The 24,953-nt window shown below is 32.6% G+C and overlaps 1 protein-coding gene across 1 annotated transcript; it reads left to right on the top strand.

Moving 5' to 3' along the window:
• The first annotated feature begins 230 nt into the window (after positions 1-230).
• On the top strand, positions 231-24,598 carry LOC132753915 (uncharacterized). The gene is made up of 5 exons (XM_060744467.1): positions 231-337; positions 19,682-20,323; positions 21,093-21,251; positions 22,033-22,378; positions 23,787-24,598. The coding sequence occupies exons 2-5, from the start codon at positions 19,754-19,756 to the stop codon at positions 23,876-23,878; spliced, it is 1,167 nt and encodes a 388-aa protein (XP_060600450.1). The 5' UTR covers positions 231-337; positions 19,682-19,753; the 3' UTR covers positions 23,879-24,598.
• Positions 24,599-24,953: the final 355 nt, after the last annotated feature.

The following is a 24,953-nucleotide window of genomic DNA, read 5'->3' as shown; positions in this document are numbered from 1 at the left end:
CCTCGTTAAATACGAGGATATAACACTGCCTGGGCGACATCTCGAGATGTTTCTGCAAAAAATTTTCTCGGTCTTACGGCCTCGCCATATTTAGCAGAAACATCCCTTGATGTCGCCCCAGCCAGTGTTATATCCTCGTAACTAACTCGTTAATATAAAAGTTTAAAGTATTTTCTACAAATATAAATCAAGTTTATCTAAAAACCGGTTTATTGTGTATTGGTCGGTCTATATGAAATTCATATTTAAACATTTGGAATGAAGACATTTTAAAGATGAACCTTGTGCACCTACTTGTTTCATAACACTGTGAATGGATTAAAGAAGACACGTTTCCGTAAGTAATAAATTGCAATATATTTAGATCATGTATTTTATAGATCTATTATTTAACTGATACAGTATTTCATTTTCGCTGCATTTTGATCTTATTCAAGCAGACAGCATCATTTTCATTGAAAAACATGTCTTATTTTTTGAGTTGCTTTTTTGTTTGTTTGTTTATTTATTTACATATGTCATGACGTTTTTTTCCGGTCACTTTCGGTTTCCAAAGTTAAACATATCGACTTTTGTTTTAAAAAAAGGTTTAAAAAGGTTTACGTCGTTTATTATAACTTTATCGATTTTTTTAAACTAAACAATTTTGCGAATCTTAGGCCAAAAATAAAATATTGTTTGCTTCCCCTCCTGCTACCTACCCTAAAAAATCACAGCTACCAAAAATTGTTAATTGCCAAACAAAGACAAAAATTTATTTTTACAAAATAAAAGGCTAGGTTCAGTCTGTAAATGAGAATCACATGTTCATATCTGTTTTATGTTTTTAAATTTGCAAACTGGGATAAATGCGGAATTTACCGAAAAAATCATTAAACTTTGATTTAATTTTTTTTTTATAAAATATGCTTGGCATTCACGATTTGTTTTGAAATCCCAATGATTTTAGAAAAAAAGAATTAAAAAAATATTTTGGATTAAAGAGGAATATATTTATACCTACCTATCAAAAAATGCATGGGTTGCGGGAGGGGGACAAAGAAAATGTTAAAGACAGCCTAAATATACCTTGTTTAAGAGCAGAATTTGATTTCGTTCGGTGCTTTGAGGGTCTATTTCCAGTGAACGCTGTACAAAAGTGAGAAAAGTAAAGGATTCGTTCAGACCTGACAAATATTAAAACCATGTATACCTCCGCATTGTGACGAAAAAATTGCTATCTATCTATAACAACTATAGTTGTTAACCTCATAACTATATATGGAGTAGACTCCTTTCTCTATCTAAATTAACAGTGTCTATTCTAGGATTTGTCCTGTTTTTGTTTGGGGTCCGCCTGGGCTCCTTGCCGTTGGTTTTTGTTGCTGGGTCGTGTGGGGGTTGCGTTCATTGAACGTCGCCTTTCCTTGTTGATCTTGTTTATCATATCTTATATAAAACATTAAATAGGTAAAACGGATCAAAGCAAACATTTCGTTATCACATTTTCACTTAGCTTATAAACCTTACAGTAATAAAACTGACAAATATAAGCTAAGTGTAAATGTGATAACGAAATGTTTGCTTTGTTCCGTTTTACCAATTTAATGTTTTATATAAGGCTTCTTAAACTAAAAAAAATTAACGCGTTAAATCTTACGATCACTTTTATATATTGTTCAGGAATACAAGTTCTCTACAGATATCATTCATGTCAGTAGAAAATAATGTATTGAATGAAAGTTTGGTTATGTTCTCTAAGTGGGGTATAAATGTACACGAAAAAAACTTTACATATCCTTAAAAGTATCATTAAAAAATAAAAACAAAATGCTTCAACGACGATTTTGAAAATCAAAATATTCATTTCAGAAAAGACGCATTGCCAATAAGAATACAACTATTTTTTATATTATTTCATAACCTGTTTATATAAACATTAAATCGTTTTATTCACTCATTCTGAATGACCATAGCGAAGCAATATCTGTACTCCTGTCATTTCTATAAATAACTTAGATCGACTGAATTTAAATTACATTCAAGCAGTAGTCTTAACAATAAAATTACCGACTTAAAATCACAAAATTTATATAGTACTATTTGTAGTTAAGCAAAACAGAAACATGATATCTTTATTGATAGACGTGTTGGCTTGTATGTTTAATCTATAAATATAAAAGTCCAGACATGTTTGAATTTCATGTGTATAGTATAGACTCAAAGGACAGTCGAAATGATATTTAAAACCAAACATGTAACTGAAAAAGTAATATGATTTATATAAAGATGTAGGGCGCGTAGTCAGGCCTATAACTAGTAATTCCTACCCAATACCCCCTATACAACTAAATAAAATTTAAATGTTTTAACAAGTTTAAAAAGTTTTTAGATTTTCCCAGAAGATTATAGACCCATGTGGTACAATATGCAAAATATATAATATGGTAAACGTGCAAAGTTGACATGATCTCTTACATGCATTACAGTAGCATATTTTACATAGGAAATGAAAACATATATATTCACCTATTACATGATGTACATGTTTATAATAATTCACATTTTCGTCGTATGTGTCAAAAGTATATATGCAACATAAGTTTTTAAAGTGTGACAAAAATCCAATTGTACCGACTTCATTTAGATTAGATTTATCACTAGTGAAGTAGATAATTTGAAAGATTATTTAAAATCTATATCAATTGAATATTGAATTAAATCATGTTGATAACGAAAGTGTGAATTTTACATACACTTTTACATACTGCATAATATGTAAAAAATTTGATTGTGCACGGGAGATAATTGCTATGGTCTTATCGCTCGACCTGTAAATCGATTTATTTAACATCCACCGCACTATAGCTTTAACAGTATATTGACATAAATATGATAGTCCTGCAGCTAAAGTTTACAATGTTAATTTATTTGATTTACTACAAAATGATATATATGAATACGAGCAGTTAGGAAGAGTACTATTGGCTGGCGATTATAATGCTAGAGTAGGCTTAAACCCAGACTATATTGTATGTGATAGTTTTGTACCAGATATTGACCCTGAAAGTTATTGTCCTGACCGAATCATTAGCCGGGCCTCAAAGGACAAAACATGTAATTCACGCGGCAGTCAATTACTTGATCTATGTAAGGCTACTACATTTAGAATAGTAAATGGTCGTCTTGGTAGTGATTTCAACTCAGGTGAATTCACGTACTTGAATAACAATTCATGTAGTACAATTGACTACTTATTAGTGCGCGAAAAAGATTTTTCCCTAATCCGCGATTTTACCGTTGACAATTTCAGTATTTTCAGTGATCATGCATCATTGCGTTTTTAGCTCGACTTTTCTATGAAAAGGGGAGCTATCCTACTCGCCCCGGCGTCGGCGTCGGCGTCGGCGTCGGCGTCGGCGTTGGCGTCACACCTTGGTTAAGTTTTTCGTACCACCCCACTTTATTTCAGAAGTATTACAAGTATGGCTTTGAAACTTACCATACTTGTTCACCATCATAACCTCCATCTACAGACAAGAGTACATAACTCTGTCAAGGTTTTTGACAGAATTATGGCCCTTTTTTGACTTAGAAAGTGTATTGAGCTTGGTTAAGTTTTTTGTACCACCTCACTTTATTTCAAAACCATTGGAGGTATTGCTTTGAAACTGACCATACTTGTTTACCATCACGACCTTCATCAACAGACAAGAGGACATAACTCTGTCAAGGTTTTTGACAGAATTATGCCCCTTTTTGACTTAGAAAATACAATGAATATGGGTAAAATCCACTTATTGCCTTAACCCTTTGAGATATTGCTTTGAAACTTTTAATGCTATTTCACATCATTACCCCCATCTGTACGCAAGAGAAGTAACTCTGTCAAGGATTTGTTTTAAAAATTAAGGCCTTTTATCGACTTAGAATCTTGGTTAAGTTTTAGTACCAGTCCACTTTTTGACTGAACTGTTTGAGATATTAATTTGAAAGTTGGAATACTTGTTTACCATCATGGTCCCAAAACATGGGCAGGAGAAGGTAATTCTGTTAAGGATTTTATTTGAATTATGGCCCTTTTTGACTTAGAAACTCAGTTAAGATTTTCATTCTTGTCCACTTGTTGACTTAACCATTTGAGAATATTACTTTGGAAGTTGGAGTTCTTATGTGCCATCATGAGACCTATCTGTAAGCAAGAGAAGATAACTCTGTGAAAATGTTTCTTGATTTGTACTTAGAAATTCCTAGTTAAAGTCTTGTGTGCCCTTAACTGTCAAAGTTTTGTTTTATAGGCAAGCACTAAAAAAGTCGAGCGCGCTGTCCTTCTGACAGCTCTTGTTTAATATGTTGTGATCGTATACGTGATCTAAGTCGATCTGATACAAATTTGATCTCTACGTATTTCAAATGGAATGCCGACCATGAGAAAAACTTTAGACGCGGTTTAATTGCCAAGTTGCCCGATTTTAACGAGTTATTATTAAATCATGGCAATCGTGATTTGATTTCTGTTGACAATATAGTCAATAAATTTACTGGTATTATTCGTGAGATAGCAGACCCATTATTTAAGGAAACCCGAAAAAAATTGTAATATACCGACTATTGATGATAATAACAAAACTTGGTTTGACCATGAATGTCGATCATTAAGATCTATTTACGAGGCGGCACTTAATAAGTTTAATGGGAATAAAACTCAAGAAAATCACATTGAACTGAATAATGCAAAATATGCATATAAACAATTAATAAGAAAAAAGAAAAATTTACATTATCAAAAAATGTCTAAACAATTAACAGAATTAAAGCATGCGCGACCCCGTGACTTCTGGCGATTATTTAGAAAACACGACAATAACAAGACTGACTTATCTAATGATGATTTCAAACAGTATTTTTCGTCAATGTTTGAAGATATTCAGGTACAATGTATCGATGAAGTTGTAAATTTTTTGTCAACAGACGAAATTAATATAAGTTCTGATGATGATGTGTCTAAACAATTAAATGAGCGTATATCTATTACAGAAGTACGCGAAGGAATTAGGCGTTTAAAGCGTAACAAAGCTTCATGTCCAGCTGACAATTTACTAAACGAATATTTTTTAAATGCAGCTGACATTTTAGACGGGCATTTAGCGGATTTATTTAACATTGTTTTTGATTCAGGTGTCTTTCCAGAGAAATGGGCCGAAGGTTTCATTATACCGTTACATAAAAAAGGTGATGTGAATAACGTCAATAATTATCGTGGTATAACGTTATTGAGTAATCTCGGTAAATTGTTTACGGGGATTTTAGATGCGCGAGTCGTTAAGTGGTGTGAGAGTCAAAAAATTACCAGATGCGCAATTCGGTTTTAGAAAAAATCATAGTACCGTAGATGCAATCTTTGTACTGCAGAATTTAATAGAGCAAAGCTTGAACGACAAAAAAACGTCTGTATTGTGCTTTCGTTGATCTGAAAAAAGCATTTGATTCGGTGAACCGTCACGCGTTGTGGTTTAAACTGTACAAAAAAGGATTAAATGGGAAAATTTTAACAATGTTTAGAAACATGTACAATATTGTAAAGTCTAGTATAAAATTTAATAATGAATTTTCTGATTTTGTTGAAATCGCGGTGGGCTTACGTCAGGGGCAGACAAATTCGCCGACATTTTTCTCCTTATTTATTGAAGACATCGAATCGTTTTTGCAGCAAGATAATACAACTGGCCTAACCATTAATGAAATTTGTCTTGTAATTTTGTTATTTGCGGATGATATGGTAATATGTGGCGATTCTGTAGAAGATTTACAATCGAGACTGAATTCTTTACGCGAATATTGTGAAAAATGGGGGTTAGAGGTAAACACTGCAAAAACCAAAGTTGTTGTTTTTAGGAAACGAGGGCCAGTTAAAAGAAATGAACATTTCATTTATAATGATGAACAGTTAGAAATTGTTGATGATTTCAATTATTTGGGAATAACGTTGAATTACACTGGTACTTTCGCTTTAAATATAAAATGTCTAAAAGGCAAAGCACTTAGGGCGATGCACACATTGTTAAATAATATCAAAAGATATAACATTCGTCCGGATATTTCATTGCAACTTTTTGATGCATTCGTAGGATCGATATTAAATTATGGTTGTCCTATTTGGGGGTTTACTAAGTCTTGTGAATTAGAGCGTATTCATCTACAGTTTTGCAAAACAATCCTTGGTGTAAAACAATCGACAAGTAACGCAGCTATACATGCAGAATTGGGTCGCTATCCTTTATATGTATTTCGTTTTGTACATATTATTAAATACTGGGTCAAGATTATCAATACGGATAATATGCTATTAAAATCAGTTTATGCACATTCATTGGCGCAGTATTATAATGGTAGAAAGAATTGGGTTTTCCATGTTAAAAAACTGCTTGATGATTATGGTTTTAGCTCTGTTTTTGTAAATCATGAAAACATAAATTTCAAATTATTTGTAAATTTGTTCAAGAAAACAGTAACGGATTGTGCCTTACAGAAACTATTTGGAGATATTGAGAAAAATGAAATACTGAAATCCTTGTAAATACATTTAAAACCGAGCTTTGGTATATCGGATTACTTGATTAAAATAAATTCGTTTAAAATACGTAATAGCATAACTAGATTGCGCGTGTCGTCGCATAATTTATTTATAGAATCTCTTAGACATGGGCGTAATCGAAAACCAAGAAATGAAAGATTATGTTATTTCTGCGGTAATGACATAGAAGATGAATTTCATTTTATAATCACATGCAAAAAATATTCTGACCTGAGAAACAAATTCATACCAAAATATTATGTGAAAAATCCGAGCATGTACAAATTTATTGATTTATTAAGTTCTAAAAAGAAAAAAGTCTTGTTAAATTTGGGAAATTTTATAGCACAAGCATTTAAACGCAGGGAATTAAATCAACCGAATCTTCAGACATAATTATAAAAATGTTATCTTGTTAGTAATATTACGTTATTTCTTTTCATTCTCCATGTTTTGTTAATGCAGTCCAAAGATGTAGTTTTATCATTGTATGACACTTTGCTACTAAATAATGTTAACTTTGATGATTACGTGATGTTTAATTATATTTGAACGTATGTATTTTGTGACCATGTGCATTTTGTACACGTCTTATGTGAATAAACTATCTAAACATAAAATTTAATTTCTTAATATAATTAACTGCAATTATCTAATAAAATGGAACAAATTTGTATATAAATGTGTATTGTCCAGACAATAATAAAAATTATTTTTCTAATAAACTACTTTGTATGAAGAATAGTTCGAAAACTTAAGGGGCATAATCTTGTCAAAGGCGAAATACAAGATTAGCCACTCGGTAAGTTGCTCTATATAGTCTAAAGATGTATGTTTACTTATGTATTTTTCATTCCCAGATCTTGCCATCAATGAGGAGGAACAATTAGATAACAGCAGTTTCGCTTGTAAAATAACATCTAGATATACATATATTTGAGCTGTGAAAATTATATTATATAGGATGTATCACACTTTTATATGAAATATCACATATTCATATGACTAACATACATTAGTTAATGTGAATGACATTTTTCCAAAAGACGATTGTTAAATTGAAAATAGGTACATGTAGTTGTTATGGTAATATGTTTGATCATATATTATTATGTATATACTGTATATATTGATAGATCCCTTTAAAGCCCGGACATGATACTAAGTAGAGTGATTTTTTTAACAATTTAACATATTAAACATAGAACTAATAATCAAGACTATCTCTTACTTTAATATCTTTCTTTCACATATTGAATGTCACCTGTAAGCGCATTTTAACTAAATTCCAATACACATTTTTTTCTTCAAACTTTTCCGTCATGATGCTGTCAATGGCAAGCAGTTAAATGTATGTTTATTCGTGGTTGATTTCGAGATTTCGTTGGCACTAAACATGCCGACCTGGCAGTTTGAAAAGCAAGTTTTCAAGTTTAAAATTTCATTTTTAGTATATGAATGTAGATGGCTAAATATAGATATATCTCTCGTACGCTGTGTTAGCACGTATAGGGATGAAAAAAGTCTTCCTTTTAAAAAAAAATGTTTTAAAATGCGTGAGCGAAATATTGACCACATCGAGAAATAAGCTACGACGAGATATATACCTTGTATATATTATATGTCTATATATAGATAGTAATTTTGTTATTGATGATCCATGGGAGAATATTTTATGACAATTTTAGCGTTATTGGCAAGACAAAGTGCCGAGAGAATAAGACACATACGTTTGTCAACATTAAGCTGTCAGAGTTATTAAGCTTTGTACCGACAATCAAAGCATAAACAGTTCAAATTCAAAGTACACCCCTTCAATGTCAAGATCATTTAAATGTAAAGATCTAAGTTAGTTTGGTCCAGATAAACGTTTTATCTAAAAGGATGTTGTGTCTCAATATGAAGACAATCCGTTCATAAATAACAAATTTCTTGCCAGTTACAGTAAAAAAAACTAACAAAAATAATTTGACCTTGAAGGTTTATGTCATTTATGACCCAATGTTAAGTTAAGGCTGTTCAACTGACACAACGGGACGGATCGCAGAGGGACGGGACAAAGTGATTCCTATATAACCGTCCCCTAAAACTATGTTTGCCGGCATATACATGTAGAAATAATTATTCAGCATTGTGCTTAAGAAGGATGACCGCCGCATATACACGGAATGGGGCAGTATACCGAATAAAACAGTGTTATGAGTCAAATCAAAGTTTATATGAAAGATGTGAAATAATTTGTTATATGTAAACAGAGTAGTATTTTGTCTTTCATACAAAACACACTTTAGCTTTACTTCCTACAAAATTGCAACAGCCGAACAAGATGGTTCAAGTAAAAGGTTAAAACATAAGTTATATATAGGATAAATCTATACGAGAATATAAGTGTTATATTTTTCATCATTGTCTAATTATTGATATTAATCCGTTACTTCTGTTTGACGCAGCATGATCTAATATGTTTCCTGTATCTGATTTGCAGGATCCAATACAATTCCAGTATTTATCGCAGCTGGGTCCAACGCGTGTATTGTATCTTACTGAACGATCGCAAACATTTTTAATATCAGCCTGCAGGAGCTAATATAATTATTCTATTGGACGCAGCAAGATCACAAACATTTCTTCTTGTAATTAATGCTGCTAGGTTACATATATTTCCTATGTCTGACTTCATGATTCTTATTTAGCGATGCAGGATAATTTTTGTTTCCTGTATCTGACTGCAGGATATATTTCCCCTTTTTATCGCAGCAGTCTCAAATACAATTCCTGCACAAATATTGTCTGAATTTGTCTGCAGGATCCAATATAATTCCTGTATTGAACTCTGCAGGATCACTTATGTTATCTGTATTTGACTTCAGGATCCAATATATGTAGGATCTAATGAATATTCTGAAATTACTTTGCACGATAGCATATATTTATAGTTTCTGACTGCAGGGTCAAAATATATTCCTGTAGTTGACATTGCAGGATGACATACATTTCCTGTATCTGACTGCAGGGGTTAATATCATTTCTTTGGTTAAGGATGCATTATCACATACATTTAACGCTGCAGGATAAATTTTGTTTCCTTTATCTACCTTCAGGATATATTTCCTGTTTTTATCGCAGCAGGCTACGTTTCTTGTTGTTGACTGCCGCATCACAAATATTTTCTGTATTTGTCTGCAGGATCCAATACAATTCCTGTTTTTATCGCTGTAAAAACAGTTATATTTTCTGTATCTGACTGCAGGACCCAATATATTTTCTTATTGTATATTTTTCGCAATATGAGCCAATACCTTTCCTGTATCTGACTGCAGGTTCTAAGCATTTCCAGGATCTGACTGCAAGATCCAATATAGTTTCTGTATTGAACGCTGCATGACTGCCTATAATTCTTGTATCTGACTGCAGGATCCAATATATATTCTGTAGTTTCGTTGCATGATCATATACATTTCCAGTTTCTGACTGCAGGGTCAAATATAATTCCTGTAGTAAACATTGCAGGATGACACAAATTCCATGTATCTGACTGCAGTGGTCAATATAATTCCATTAATAAAATTCAATATAACGATGCAGTATCACATAAATTTAACGCTGCATGATAAAGTTTGTTTCATGTATCTGCCTCAGGATATTTTTCCTGTATCTATCGCAGCAGGCTCAAATACGACTTCTGTATTTGACTGCCGGACCACAAATATTGTATTTATCTGCAGGATCCAATCCAATTCCAGTCTTTATCGCTGTAGGAACACTTATATGACAATTGCATTGAAATGGTCCTGACTGTCAAGGTCAAGTTATTGATTGTCCTTACTTTGTTATTTACTCGCATATATATTAGGTTCATACTTCGACTACCAAAGAACACATGACAAAATCGAATTATTCTGATATGAGTTTGACCTTTAATTGACCTTTACAGTCAAGTTAAAAAAAGAAAGAAATTTATTTGTTACAAAGAAATGATGTTTTGTAGAGAGGTCTCTACTATAATATTCTTCCTCTGTTGTATTTTATTTAAGAAATAAGAAAAAAGTCTAGCTTGACCCCAGCTAAAATGATGGCTCTTGTTAAAATCATTGCAATAAATGAATAAATATTAGCAAAACTAATAATCTCTCTAAATATTTAAATCAAAAATTATTACATGGCTTTGTGGAAAAACTATTAAACGGATAGTTTATCGGAGCCTCGTAAGCCATTGATCGGTCAGGAAGTGACGGGGATAATATTTTATAAAATCAAAAGGCTGCAAGCTGTGTAGTATTTTCTGATATTTGCAATCTAAATCGTACTGTTTACTGTATGTTTTTTCCTGTAGATGTTTATTTTTATTATACTATAAGCACCGAGATGCAGCGACTGCTTTTAAATTTTTTACTATACAGTCTGAGTTTGGTTCAAACGTCATTTTGCATGACTAGAGTGGCATCAAAAAATCATTTATTTTCATTTTCTATGACAGCCACACTTTATCCTTGCATATCGTGGCTACTTCCTTAAAAAAACACACACACAAAAATAGTTGCCTCGACTTGGATTTGAACCCCAGACCTCTCACACCTCTCCGCTACCCCTGCACCACGGGGGCGTTTAATGAAGATAGTCTTAATAAAAACAAATAATTCTAAATTTAGAATTTCCATTCCGGTTTTGTAATCCTTATTAATTTTGAGGCATTTTGTTCACGATAAACCTGTTGTTTAACACTGATGTAAATAATTAAGCGAAAATCTTCTCGCCAAAACAGTCCGACATGTACATGTACATATTCCACTACTCGAATTGGAATGCGTTGTAATTTGTTGGATTCTTGTAACAAAATAAAAATATTTTTTTCTTTTACATCGCTAGTTTAAAGCTGTTTTGAGAACTACTTGTTGTTAGGTTTGTTGTGAAATTTTGTGTCAGAGATTGAATGTTAGCATTGTATTTCCTGATCTGCGATTAGAAAATACAAAAATGTTGAGGTACATTTAGCGGTTGTCATTTGTACAAAATTTAATACGAAGGAGGTTTTCGGGTATTTTCATATAGACGTATAGGCAAAATTAAAACTGTTCAAAAGAATTTCTTTAAACTTGGCATGTTGTTAGAATATGATAACAGAAATATTTTAAGCGAAAAAAAATTTGGGGTCACCGTTCTCGTTTTTGAGTTATCTGCCCCTGAATACTATAATATTTGTGATACGTTTTAAAATATGCGTACTTTTTCACTCAGTTAATCTGTTTTGTAACTTAAATTTAAATAAATAACATGCCGCACACGTTGTGCCTGTTTTACAAAAAATATTTCCGCTGCGTCCTTAGCGCCAAAATAATCTCCGTTGCATATTTTAGTGATACCTCTTGTTCCCTGCCCGTCATTAGATTATGGACGGGTCTCAACGGGTTTTAGAACGATCGACTAGACTGGCTCATTGGCACGTTATTTATTATGTAGATAAAATAAGATTATTATAAAAAGAATATGATATTCAAACATGACACAATCACTTCAGTTAAACGTTTATTTTAATACTTTAAAGCTCTGTGACATGTTGTACATCGGAAAAGCTATTTCTATTCTAAATTTGAAAACAATTTGATTTTGTTAAAACAAAAAAAAAATGCAGAAAATCAAGTCTAATATTTTCCTCATTGCTATACGGATAAATGCATATCTACTAGACGGCGTGCGCCGTCTAATAATAATAGTGTTACGATGTGTATCTTAATCTTTGGAAAATAAGTGGAAAGGATTATCGGAGGAAAACGATGTCTGCTTTTAAATATACTGTCAGAGCTTAAAAGTAATGTCGTCTAATATGCTTATTTAATCATACTAATAAAGCATTAGGCGCAAACAATAGATGATGGTTCATTAAAAACAATTCAAATCGTTGACTGTCGTGAAGGCCCTTAGTACTGTCTAGTTAACAATGACGGTAAAATACGCTAAAATTGTGGTCTGCAAGACAATATGGCCACGCACTGTAAGCTAAAAATGGCGGACCAACAGTAACATTAACCATTGACTGTCGTCTGCTAGCGCATTAAATCGTTACGCTAGAGCAGACTCAAAAAGTCCCTAATTTTAACGTCCTTCAAAATGGTGAATTTATATAAAATATAGGAAAACAGAAAGGTCAAGGACATCTTTACTCCCAGCCTTGACTACAAGTTAAGGCCGCGTCTACACCTATTCAAGTTTCTTACATGTCACATTTAGATAAGCCTACAACATATAATCAGGCACAATTTTTACTGAAATGTCCTATTTAGATTGCCTAGGATTTATGTTTTTGTCTTAGCAATGCTATCATGTTTCTAAAAAAATGTGTGAATAAATAAGCGGGAAAATGATGCAATAAGCTAAAAAACAATGGAGTAAATGAAATGTGTAAAATAGAAAATGTGAATAAAAATATTTTGAGATTATAAATTGAAGCATATTATTTATTTGATGAATGTTTGTCAATAAATGAACAATATCATTTAAAATCTATTGATTATACTTTTGATAAACAGAATTTTTGCTCTTCTGTGTATCAGTGTATCGATTTGTTCCTTTGACCAAAACATTGTAAACATTTACTGAAATTCACAGGTCATGTACACTGAATCAACAACAAAAAATATTTGAAAAATAGTAAAAATAACAAGAATGTCACACCTTCGGGCACATGTTTTGTATCAAACCGGTGTGATCAGTGTCTTGACAGCCAAAAACTTGAAGCAAAAAAGAACGTGTTCTAATTTTCTTGCAAGAAATTATCTTCATGGATGTAACATAATTTCTCGTTAAAAACGATTCAAGTAGGGTGTCTACATTATCCAATACAAGAGGATATGATACTTGCATTCAAGACTTGGATAGGTGTAGACAGGGCCTTTAACGCAATGTGAATGTACGGATTTACCACTTAAAACTGACGTATTTTCAATAGTAAGATATCCAAACTATGATACAATAATAAGACGTTTACCCATTGACAATAACCAAAGTACTCCATGTCTTAAACGGGGACATAGCAGCAAAAATAAAACACCTAAAATGACCAGTCCAATGACCAATCAAAGCAAGAGCGTTAATGAAACTTAAGACAATAAAGACTCATTGCGTTTTAGGACTGCTGACACGTTGCTCACTTGGTCCGATGTAACTAAAGTTGAAAGCTTAGTTTCCAATAATTGTAGGCATCTATAGAAAAACTTAAAGATTTTGCTGAGACCTTTATTACAATTGCCTAGTCAACTAAAAATAGTTGATCCTATGACATGTTTGCATTTCTGTTGTGACAACTACGACCCATAAAGCGTCACAAAGTAGGAGGTTGGTCGATTAAGGAGGGTGTGTAAGGCCATGTTTACACCTATTCAAGTTTCTTACATGTCACATTAAGATAAGCTAAATAAACGGCCCTTTCAATATTTAATCAGGCACAATTTTTACTGAAATGTCTAATTAAGATTGTCCAGGATTTATACCATACTATCATGTTTCTGTAAAATATTTGAATAAAAAAGCGGGAAAATGATGCAATTAGCTAAAAACAATGGAGTAAATGAAATTGAAATGTATACATTCTTTTAAAATAATGGAAAATGTGAGAAAAATATTTTTTGAGCAGATAAATTGATGCAAATTCTTTATTTGATGAAAGTGATTCACTAAATGATCATTTAAAATCCATTTTGACTTCTTGAAAAACTGATTTTTTTTTTGATTTTTTTATTTATTTATTTTTTTGCTTCTGTGTATCAGTGTATTGATCTCCTCTGACCTGACCAAGATATTGTATACATTTACTAAAATTTACAGGTCATTAACACTGATTCATAACAAAAACAAGTCAGAAAATAATTTAAAAAAAACACTATCACACCTTCGGGCCACATGTTTTGTGTCAAACCGGTGTTATCAGTGTCTTGACAGCCAAAAACTTGTAGAAAAATAGGACGTGTTCTAACTTTCTTGCAAGGAATTATCTTCTTGGATGTCACATAATTTCTCTTCAAAACTCATTCAAGTAGGGTGTCTACACTATGCAATACAAGAGAATATGATACTTGCATTCAAGACTTGGATAGGTGTAGACGGGCCCTTAAAGAAGATACTGGGTCTACCAAGTTTGTTCAAATAAAAGCCCTGGGGTCAAAATTGGCCCCGTTCCGGGGGTCATTGATTTCCTCATATGTATATAGCAAAAACTTAAAAAATCTTCGTTGAAAAAACCCAAATAGCTAGAGTTTAGATATTGAGCATGAAACATCTTCTAGTAATTGTTTACAAAGTCTGTTCAAATAAAAGCCCTTGGGCCCCGCCCCAGGGGAGTCATTGGTTTTAACTATATGTGTATAGTAAAAACTTAAAAAATCTTCTTTTAAAAAAAACCAATGAGCTAGAGCTTAGATGTTTAGCATGAAACATCTTCTTATGGGTGTCTACCAAGTTTGTTCAAATAAAAGCCCTTGGGTTAAAATTGGCCCTGCCGGAGGGGTGGGGAGGGCGGGAGGATTGGGGGTAGATCGTTGTTTTTCATTATATGTGTGTAGTAAAAACTTAACATCGTGAAACATCTTCTAATGGGTGTCTTCCAAGTTTGTTCAAATAAAAGCACTTGGGTTTAAACTGGCCCTGCTCCGGGTGCCTTTATACAGGTGAGCGACCTCAGGGCCATCATGACCCTCTTGTTTTTATAATTTATAAATAAAGTAACACAATTGTTTAAAACTCGTTTCTGTAATGTATAATATAAATTAATTTTAAACTTAAAGTTTTAAAAGATGAAGCAGTCTTTAACCAGGGCTGGGAATCAAAACTGCGTCGTATCCTACAAAATGTAAACAAACGCCGCCATCTTGGAACGAAAAACGTATGTTTTTGTTTATAACTCTTTTTGTTGGAAATGACTGAAAACAAGATATATGTATTAACACGCTACACTATTTTCCGCTTCGTTCGGTATATGTTGCTTGCACAACTATTTTGTAAAACAAAAGTTATAGCGAACTTGCAACTCGAAGCGGGGCAGAATTTTTATGAAAATGTGTGGATACGACGCAGTTCATATTGCTTTATCTATCATTTTTCCTTCAAATCAATTATATACTCGTTTTCAGAGTTCACCATAAACGTCAAAACATAATTTTGCATCATTTACTAAACTTTCATTTAAAAGAGATGTTTATTTTCCAAGAAAATAATGATTTTTACGAAATGATACGACGCAGTTGAAAATAAAATATGATACGACGCAGTTGTATTTTCATTGCAGGCTGAATATTGGTTAAACTATTTAAATTATGTGCTAGGTATGCCAATAACGTCCTACAACATTTTTTGTTTACAACTTAAGTCAAAAGCAGAGGTCACTCATTGGTTTCATAAAAATGGAAATGTAATACAATTCTATAGGCTGCATTTTTCGGTCGCATTTTAGTACTAATCATAAGCATCTACAAATTCCGAAAAGCTGTATCAAATGCAATATACATTGAAACACGTGATCGCACACCCATATTATTGCCTTAGCATGCTTATTAACTTGTTCACGTGAGTTCGAAATGGGAGTGATTACTATTTTTGATACAAAATTCAATATTCCAGTGTAACCTCCACTGGACCCTGTATTAATCAGGAATGACTTTTTTCTTAAAAAAAAGAGAAAACATTACAAATTTTGAAAAGGTCTCTCGCTATCGGGAATGCACTAATTGCATGCCTACCGTTGTTACTTGTAATGAGCAATTATTTCCGTCAATTCCGTTATTACTTTTGTCTTTTATGTGCCAATTTTATTGTATTTCATTTTCTTAATAATCGACGAGGACAGATGAGCTTTATTATTTGAAACCTAACATTAAATTTTTAAAAATAATATTATAAATGGTTAAGCTACAATATATTTTTGCAAGTAGGTTATGCGTTCCGTTTAGTCATTTTATGTTCAGCGCCGCGGAACTTTACCCCTGCGTTTCTTTATCGCCGATGAGGAAAATGTCTACGGAATGTATTTTTATATATTTGCACCTAAGTATCATTCTTCTCCATCAAAAAACTTTTCAAAATCGAGTTAAAATTGATACAACTACAAATTATTTTGTAAAAAAGGTGTCCGTTTTGCAAAGGTATTTTACGCTATGCACCGATAAATTTGATACAGATATAGGCAGACATGATCTTTCAACAGTATTGAAGAATTATTAAGTTTTCACAATATTGAACAGAAAATGTCAGATTATCGTATCGAATTTTCAACAGACTAGAGACATGACATCTTAACATACCTTCATACGAAAGTGTGATTTTATTTGATAATGAATTGCCTGAAAACTGTAACAAAAGTTTTCAGAAAATGACTTCACAGAGGATTACCCCCTGTTTACATTGAAAATTTCTCTGCTATTAATACCAAAAATAAGAAATTTAAATTTTATTCTCTTTATAATTATTTCAAATATTTATAATCTTAAAACTTCACGTCAGAAGTTAATAAAAAAGCTGCTTATTTGTACAGCTGACGTTAACAAATTTTGTTGAAAAAAAACAAATCAGACAGGTGTGTCCGACCGAGGCCGAGCTGTTTATGTTTACTGAATTCAAATCACTTGAACTGAACTGCTATGAATTCGAAAACCACCAGGGACTTTTTTATTCTTTTGTGTGGAAAACCTATCAAGCTAGTTTCAAAATGTCGACGGTTCTCTGCAGGTACAACATTTTGCCTGAAATTATGCACAAAGGCGCACCTGAGATCCTCGCCCCTAGTAAAGCTAATGTGTAGAGTGAAAGTTTGAAAAGAAACCACAAAAAAGCAGTCCATTACCCAGAACATGCAGAACCACAGTTAACTTAGAGCGTAGCTAGCCAAAATGAATTTAAGTTAATAGATTTCTACTTTTTTTTTTTGCGAAAAAAATTAAGGATAATATTGAACATACAGGAAAATATAAAAAATTATTTCAGATATTATGATCAATAAGGTAACATGTTCATGTTTAACAGAAAAGTAGCTTACGCAATGTAAACTTTCAAATTATATGTTATATTGGACATGACACATTGTATTCTAAATAATCAACGGAACATTGCTTTACACCGCAAATGATCTGGGTTTTTATCTAGCGCAAGTGATTATTCCATAAAATAGAAATATATTGCCAAAATTATCCCTGTTGAAAAGACTGCAATGAAAATACAACTGCGTCGTATCATATTTTATTTTCAACTGCGTCGTATCATTTCGTAAAAATCATTATTTTTTAGAAAATAAACATCTCTTTTTAATAAAATTTTAGTAAATGATGCAAAATTATATTTCGAAGTTTATGGTGAACTCTGAAACAAATAAATAATTGATTTGAAGGAAAAATGATAGATAAAGCAATATGAACTGCGTCGTATCCACACATTTTCATAAAAATTCTGCCTCGCTTCGAGTTGCAAGTTCGCTATAACTTTTGTTTTACAAAATAGTTGTGCAAGCAACATATACCGAACGAAGCGGAAAATAATGTAGCGTGTTAATACATATATCTTGTTTTCAGTCATTTCCAACAAAAAGAGTTATAAACAAAAACATACGTTTTTCGTTCCAAGATGGCGGCGTTTGTTTACATTTTGTAGGATACGACGCAGTTTTGATTCCCAGCCCTGTTTAACATAATTAGTACAAACCTACGCTTACTGGTTTTGAATGAACTACCATTAAATGTGTTATAATTTACGCAATTAGATAGGTTTAATGTGTTTATGTCATTTACCAGACAATACTAGTATTATCTGTGCAAATCTCACTAGAGCGTTAGCTTTAAGGTTGTAATATTAAATTACGATAAAGACGTTTTTTAAACTTATCTCATCAAACATCAAACGCGGACACAAAAAACATTTACAACAAGATATGAATAAATGTCAATTTAACAAAACTAAATCTAAACCTGTAAACGTTGAATAGTTTTGACGCATTATATTATCCTTTGTTCATGCTCAATATAAGAGAAAATCGGAGAACAGATATGACTATAGAGAAGAGATTAAACGTGTTTTATTGTTGTGTTTGATAAAGAAACAACTTTGCTTACTTATTGAAAGATAAGAAGTATTAAAACTTTGTGTGAAAAAAAACAAACAAGCGTTTCATCAGCTGCATATTGAGGCGTGGTTTGATTACTCGGCGGTGGTAAAATAAAATAAAATTACACAGTGTCTGATAACTTTTTAAATCATATATCTAAAGGTTAGATAAGACAGTACTTATTAAACAAAATCATCAAAATAGTAACCCCATTCTAATAAGCGCTTAAAATGTAACACTTTATTAGAGAGGTCATCAGACCTCTCCACAGTGTTTAGACTGATTCCTGGCGGCATCCATTTTTGCGTATCTGATTGTAGTAAATGAATCTCATTTAAACCGTAAAATCATTAGGAGCAGTCTACAAAAATTGTAAATGCGCATGCCCCGCTTCAAAATACGACTTAACTTAAACGAAAAATTAACATCGAAATGAACAAATCGGTACATAGAAAAATCTGGAAATATTTTTTACGTTACTTAGCGCTACGTGGATCTTCATATTTGGCATGGAGGTTGTTCATGACCATAAGGTGACCCCTACTTATTTTGAAGTCACTGGATTAAAGGTCAATGACTTAAAAAAAGCCTGTCCGCTCAATTGCTTAAGAATGCTTTGGTCAACAGTCTTGAAGGCATATTTGGTATTGAGGTTGTTTATGACTAGTAGGTGGCCCCTTTTGATTTTAGGTGACTGTGTCAATGGTCAATGTCACAGGGATTTACTGTAATAAGCTTGTCTGCTCAAATGCTTAAGAGTGCCTGTCCGCAGTGTATTGATTTTGACATTTTCACATTTGAAGCATCTAGAAAACATATTTTAGCAATACACTGGCTTAGTAACCTCACATTTGGCAGTGAGGTTGTCCTTGAGCTCTAAATGGCCACTGTTGATTCTGACAAAGTGGTATGCGGGGTATTCACGCCATGACAGTGGCAATTCTAGTTATTTTTGACATATCTAAAGAAGATTGTGTAAAAACTTTATATGATACTAAAACGTTTGTCTTGAAATATTATGATATTCTTTAGCATTTTACATATTTTTTCAGGTTTGGCTCGGAGCTAACAGAACACGCCTATGTACGAAATGCTTTAAGTGGGAAAGACAAACTTTGCAAGCAATGGCTTCATATAGCCCTAAACTGTTAGAAAAGAAATACAATAACTGGGTTAAAGCTCAGTTAGCTGTGTTGTTTACTAAAGAAGGAGTTGAACCTTTTGTTTGTAATGAAATCCAACACTTTCAATTAAAATGTTTACATGATATATGTTACCTAAATGGCTTACCAAGTGGGACTTGTTGTTCAGGTTGTTATACGGAAAATCTTGTAAAGTGTCCTACAGCTAGATTATGTAATGTTGGGCGTGGGAAATCGTGCAGTTATCATCGAAATGTCACAACACAGTACAATTCTTCTGGCTGTCCTAACAAGATATGTCATAATTTCAAAACTGAAATACAGAATGCACATAGATACAACGGTCCGTCGTACAAAAACACAGATGCTACCAAGTGGTGCAGTAATTCCTGGGAAGTTGCGAAATGCTTCATGCCCCCAGATGGGTATAAAGACAAGGCATCTGCAACAGAAACAGACTTCAATGGGATAATCAGCGTTATCCTTAATCACAAAGACTTCCAGGGAAAAGTACAGGAAAACCTCAATAATAAGATAAACATATTTGAAGAGGTAAACAATATTTCGATACTATTTAATAATATAAAAACTTATGTTAAGTGCTAAGTAATAAAACAAAAGATTAATATATTTTAATGATCTAATGAATTTAACAATACGGTTTGATATCTATAATAATAAATTGACATTTTATCATGCTGTTTGGAATTATACTAGTAAGGAACGAATTTAACTACTATTTAAAAGTATGCTAGTTTACAGTATGTCATTATTAACTTACTGAGTATAAAGCTAAATTTTTGCTGCAAAACGAAAGTTAATTATATGCCTGTATGACAGAAATATGCATTTTCCTTAAAAGTGAATGGTGCGTGTACGAAAACATTGCTACATAGTTGAAGCTACATGCTTCAAGATGAGCCACAAATATTTTTCAAGACTATCAACATGTTATGTGGGATAAATAAACTGATTTTGCAGTATTTGTTATCACATTTCTTTTGCGTGACTAACGTATTTTTCAAAATAATAATGTCAAATAGCAAGAATCTGGAGGCATGCGGCTTTAAATATGTATTTTTGATATCCGCATTATATTTTTTTCCGGGACATTTATTATTTCTTTTTACGAACAATATTAATGTGTGTTAAATAACAAAGACATGAAATATTCATCTCTGTTAAAAAATCAACATTTTTATTAAGGATATAATGTTATATTATTGTTAATACATTTTAGGATTATTTATTTGATAAAGCTTTATATCATATAGATGTTTTAGATAAAATCAAATAAGAATTGTTATTCTACTTTGACCAGGCAAGAGAAATTGGAAGACATGTTCGCCATTCATCAAAACTTGAAGTGGAAGATCCAGATCTTCAGAAATATTTCAAAATATTACAGCATCTACTTTCTGACCCCGTGTATTTAGCTACTGACACGCATGCGCAGAATGCAAAACAGAAACTTATACAGGTGATTAAACTAATTTATTACTTAACACGTTACATATTTTGTTGTATGACTAGAACACAGTGCATTTCGTAAAAGTATACAAATCTTATTAGATAATCTTCATTAAATTTTTGAACAAATCAAGTTGTTTCCTTGATGGAAAAATACTGTTTCCCCTTCAGTAATGGTCGATTCTCAAAAGCGTTACATAGATTGCCTGTTGTTTGCTGAATATGAATATTGTGCGTAAACATAATAAAATGTTCCGGGGGAACAAAACAGTCTGCTGTTGTTAAATGTTTACAATTTCGCAACGGCTCATAGGAAAATATACAAGCAAATCTTTTTTCATAAACGAAATTTTATAACGTTCAAAACGCCCTCCGACAGATACAAAAATAAGGAAATTCAATTAAATACACGGCGATAATTGCTCTATGCTGAAGCTTTTTAGTAATTTTCAAAACGTTTTGTTTGTAAACAAACCTTGGTTACGCTCTTGTGACTAATATTACGCGACATAGGAACAAACACTTGTTTTGTTTACTGAAAAATGGCAATATTTTGTTTTGTACATTTAAAATTATCATAACTTTGATCAGCATACAATTTACATTTCATTAGTGACAATATTGCACACGTAGTTTTTACAAATAAATACTGAAGATGCAATATATTTTTGAAAAGTACACTTTATGATTAACATATATTAAAAAAATCTGATGTATTAGTATATTTATTGATATTGTATAATTAATGGTCTTTATAATAATTATAATTATAATAACTATAATTATTATAGTTGGAAAATGACACTCTTGTCATTGGTAAAGATGATGTCAGGAAAGTACTAGATGATGTGGCAACAGCACTTCAAGACAAGATGAAGTCTGGGTTAGATGATCAATATGACAAAATTAAACAAGAAATGATTAGAAGAAAACAAGAAGATCTTCTATCTCTTGAGTCTCAAACTGATGCTGCTTTGAAAAGAGTAAATGACGAAGGGGACAAAGAAGTTGATATGATTCAAAAAGAAGGAGATAAAGAACGAAAAGATCTGGCAGAATTAGGAGAGACGTTACAAAATGAACTGAAAACAGCAACTAAAGCCGAGAAAGAAGAACAATATATTGATTCTAAACAAAGTAAGTGATAAAACAATTTATCTCATGACATCATTTCTTTTTCATGTGCTATAACTATCACGATTATTTTGTAGATTATTTTGTACGTAGCGCCTGATTAAATATAACCATTGAACCTCCAGGTTTACACCGCATGATTTTCTAAAATCATCTTTTCATTATTCCTGAATAGTCTGTATCAAATGCTCATTGTACTCCATCTAGCCTCGTTTGTATTTTTCAAGTCCAAATCAAACCCATATTAAATCCAGTTTGTACACCGTCTAGCCTCGTTTTCATTTTCCGAATCCAAATGTCCAGATCAAGTTCATATTGTACTCAAAGTGACTGCATCTGTAATTTACCATTTTTATAATGCTAAAACAGCTGAAACGTTGATTTTATGTGTTATCTTTAAAGCAGCAGGCATCCAGAAGATAACAGAAAAAACTACCGTTTTACTAATATTTCGAAATCCCTCCTCAAAAAACATTATATAGTTGAAAGAAATCGAAACGACACTTCAGAATGTTCAAGTTTTAACATTATTGCTCTGAAAACAAACAGTTCGCTTTTCCTCCAATGTATGTTGTATGTTGTTAATGCTTAATGAGGGTCCATCCGCCCTTTCGGGCACAAAAAGCAGCTTTCGCTGTCGACCCCGGACATGTCACCAGTCATGCCCTGAAAGTATGTTATAATTCTAAAATGGTGACCTATTTGATTGGAATTCAGTAATTCACTGAATGAGCCCAAATAAAATGCAATTGTTTTTAGAGTTATTAATGAAATAATACACGGGAGGCCAATGAGACCATTGTGTGCATTATGTTGTTTAGTTAAAGAATGTGTTGCTGCCTAAAATAAAGGATCAAGAAGCGGGCGGGTAAGGTTTCCCTGACATATAGACGTACGGACAAGCAATGGTGCTTTCGGACCGGTGTTTTTTGGTTCGGTGCCTCAGACAAGCAAAACGGACAAGTTCACTCCTTCCAGTTTTCAGCTCCGCCATGGACCATGGCCTGCTTCCCTCATCTGGTGGGTCTAGAAGAACTCTTCCACGTCTTCGGTCTTCGAAGATGTCTTCTTTGACCTCACCCCTTAATGCCTACTTTGAGAGTGCGACATTTTTGGGGCTTGGTCATGGACTTCTCATCCCCTCAGAGTGGTCTTCTTCATCCCGTCATGTAGTTCTTCCAGATGTCTCAGATATATTGAGATAACCGCCTGATATGTTACCATCACTCGCATATCGATCCGACTGCCGGTAAGCCACAGACAATTTAGTAATTTATAAAATATGAAATGATTTCCGAAAGATAAATTCTGCCTATATCGGTCCAATTTTGAATTTTGTTTTGTTAAAGTATGGAAAGCCACAGACGCATTTTATTGTTTTAATTAAATTTATTAAGAAATTTATTTTCAGTCAGTGAAGTGTCGTTGCTAAGGCCGTCACAAAGCACTAGCAGCTTTACGGTGCCACAGACATTGGTTGCCACGGTCAATTTTGAATTTTGATAAAATGCCTAAATGATAAGGTAGCCTTCGTTCAGTCCAATTTTGATATTTAATAAATGTTATATAAAATTTGTGTACTCGATCTTTTATTCGTCAACGGCCCACTCTTAGAGCAAATTTTTATTGGCGATTTGCCTTTATTTCCAAAATAAAAATATATAAAAGTTTACAAAAAAATACATTTAAACAAAGAACGTGAGACTCAGCAAATGATATAGAACAGAACAAACTAACATGTGTGCCGTTTAATTGATGGGCTGCTTTATTTTGTTTGGACCTGTTCCCTTCTATATCATTCTTCACTTATAACCTGAGATTAGCTCATATAACTGTATGTTTCATTACGGGGTCTGATTGTGTCCATATTGTATGGCTCATATGGGGTTGTTTTGAGGGAACTAGTATTTATCCTTATTGGCCTTAATTTGTCCAACATTGTGTTGGCTCATATTGGACAGGTAAATATAAAACAAGGCACATCTAATTGGGCTTCATAATGTCCAATCTCAGGTTATTTGCTAGCATCATCTCACAAAAAGTAATATATGTACAAAAAGAGAAATCATTACAAATGATACTTAAATTGATTGACTTTTTTATTTAAATAGAGTATTATTACTTTGTTTTCAGAGAAATAGAACCTACATGGTTTGACTCATATTCAAGTTATATAAGTTATATTAATTTAAAGTTGATTAACAAAGTCCCGAATCTGAGTCAAACCCTACTTCAAAATAACTGTCAGCTCATAATCAGGGCATAGAGTCAACGCCCGGCAAACTGTCTCTCCACTTCAAAATTGTGGTGTACGGTAAAACGAGCGAACGGCATTTCCGAGATAGAGCGGATGGCCGATTTAAACGCCTAATTGTAAGTATTGTTTATGTTTTTGTCTTGTTATTCATTTAAGTTGTATTTTTTCGAAAAAACGGGAAATGTAGTTCCGTGTAGGATTGATTTAGGCTTCCAATGATTTAAGCTGTTACAAAAATAAAATTATATTAAGCCCGCGAGAACTTTTTCTCCCTGACGAAGCGAACGATGATTTGTAGAATATTGAACTTCCCAACCATAG

The sequence above is a fragment of the Ruditapes philippinarum genome, unplaced genomic scaffold (assembly GCF_026571515.1).
Source record: "Ruditapes philippinarum isolate M1 unplaced genomic scaffold, ASM2657151v2 ctg8083_1_1_1_1, whole genome shotgun sequence".
NCBI lineage: Eukaryota > Metazoa > Mollusca > Bivalvia > Venerida > Veneridae > Ruditapes > Ruditapes philippinarum.
Note: the sequence above shows the minus strand (reverse complement) of the source record. Positions and strands in the feature narration are given on the sequence as shown.

Coding starts and splice junctions, on each gene's coding strand:
- LOC132753915 (XM_060744467.1), top strand. CDS start 19,754: ATGGCTTCATATAGCCCTAAACTGTTAGAAAAGAAATACAATAACTGG. Junction 20,324..21,092: donor AGATAAACATATTTGAAGAG/GTAAACAATATT, acceptor TACTTTGACCAG/GCAAGAGAAATTGGAAGACA. Junction 22,379..23,786: donor ATATATTGATTCTAAACAAA/GTAAGTGATAAA, acceptor ATTTATTTTCAG/TCAGTGAAGTGTCGTTGCTA.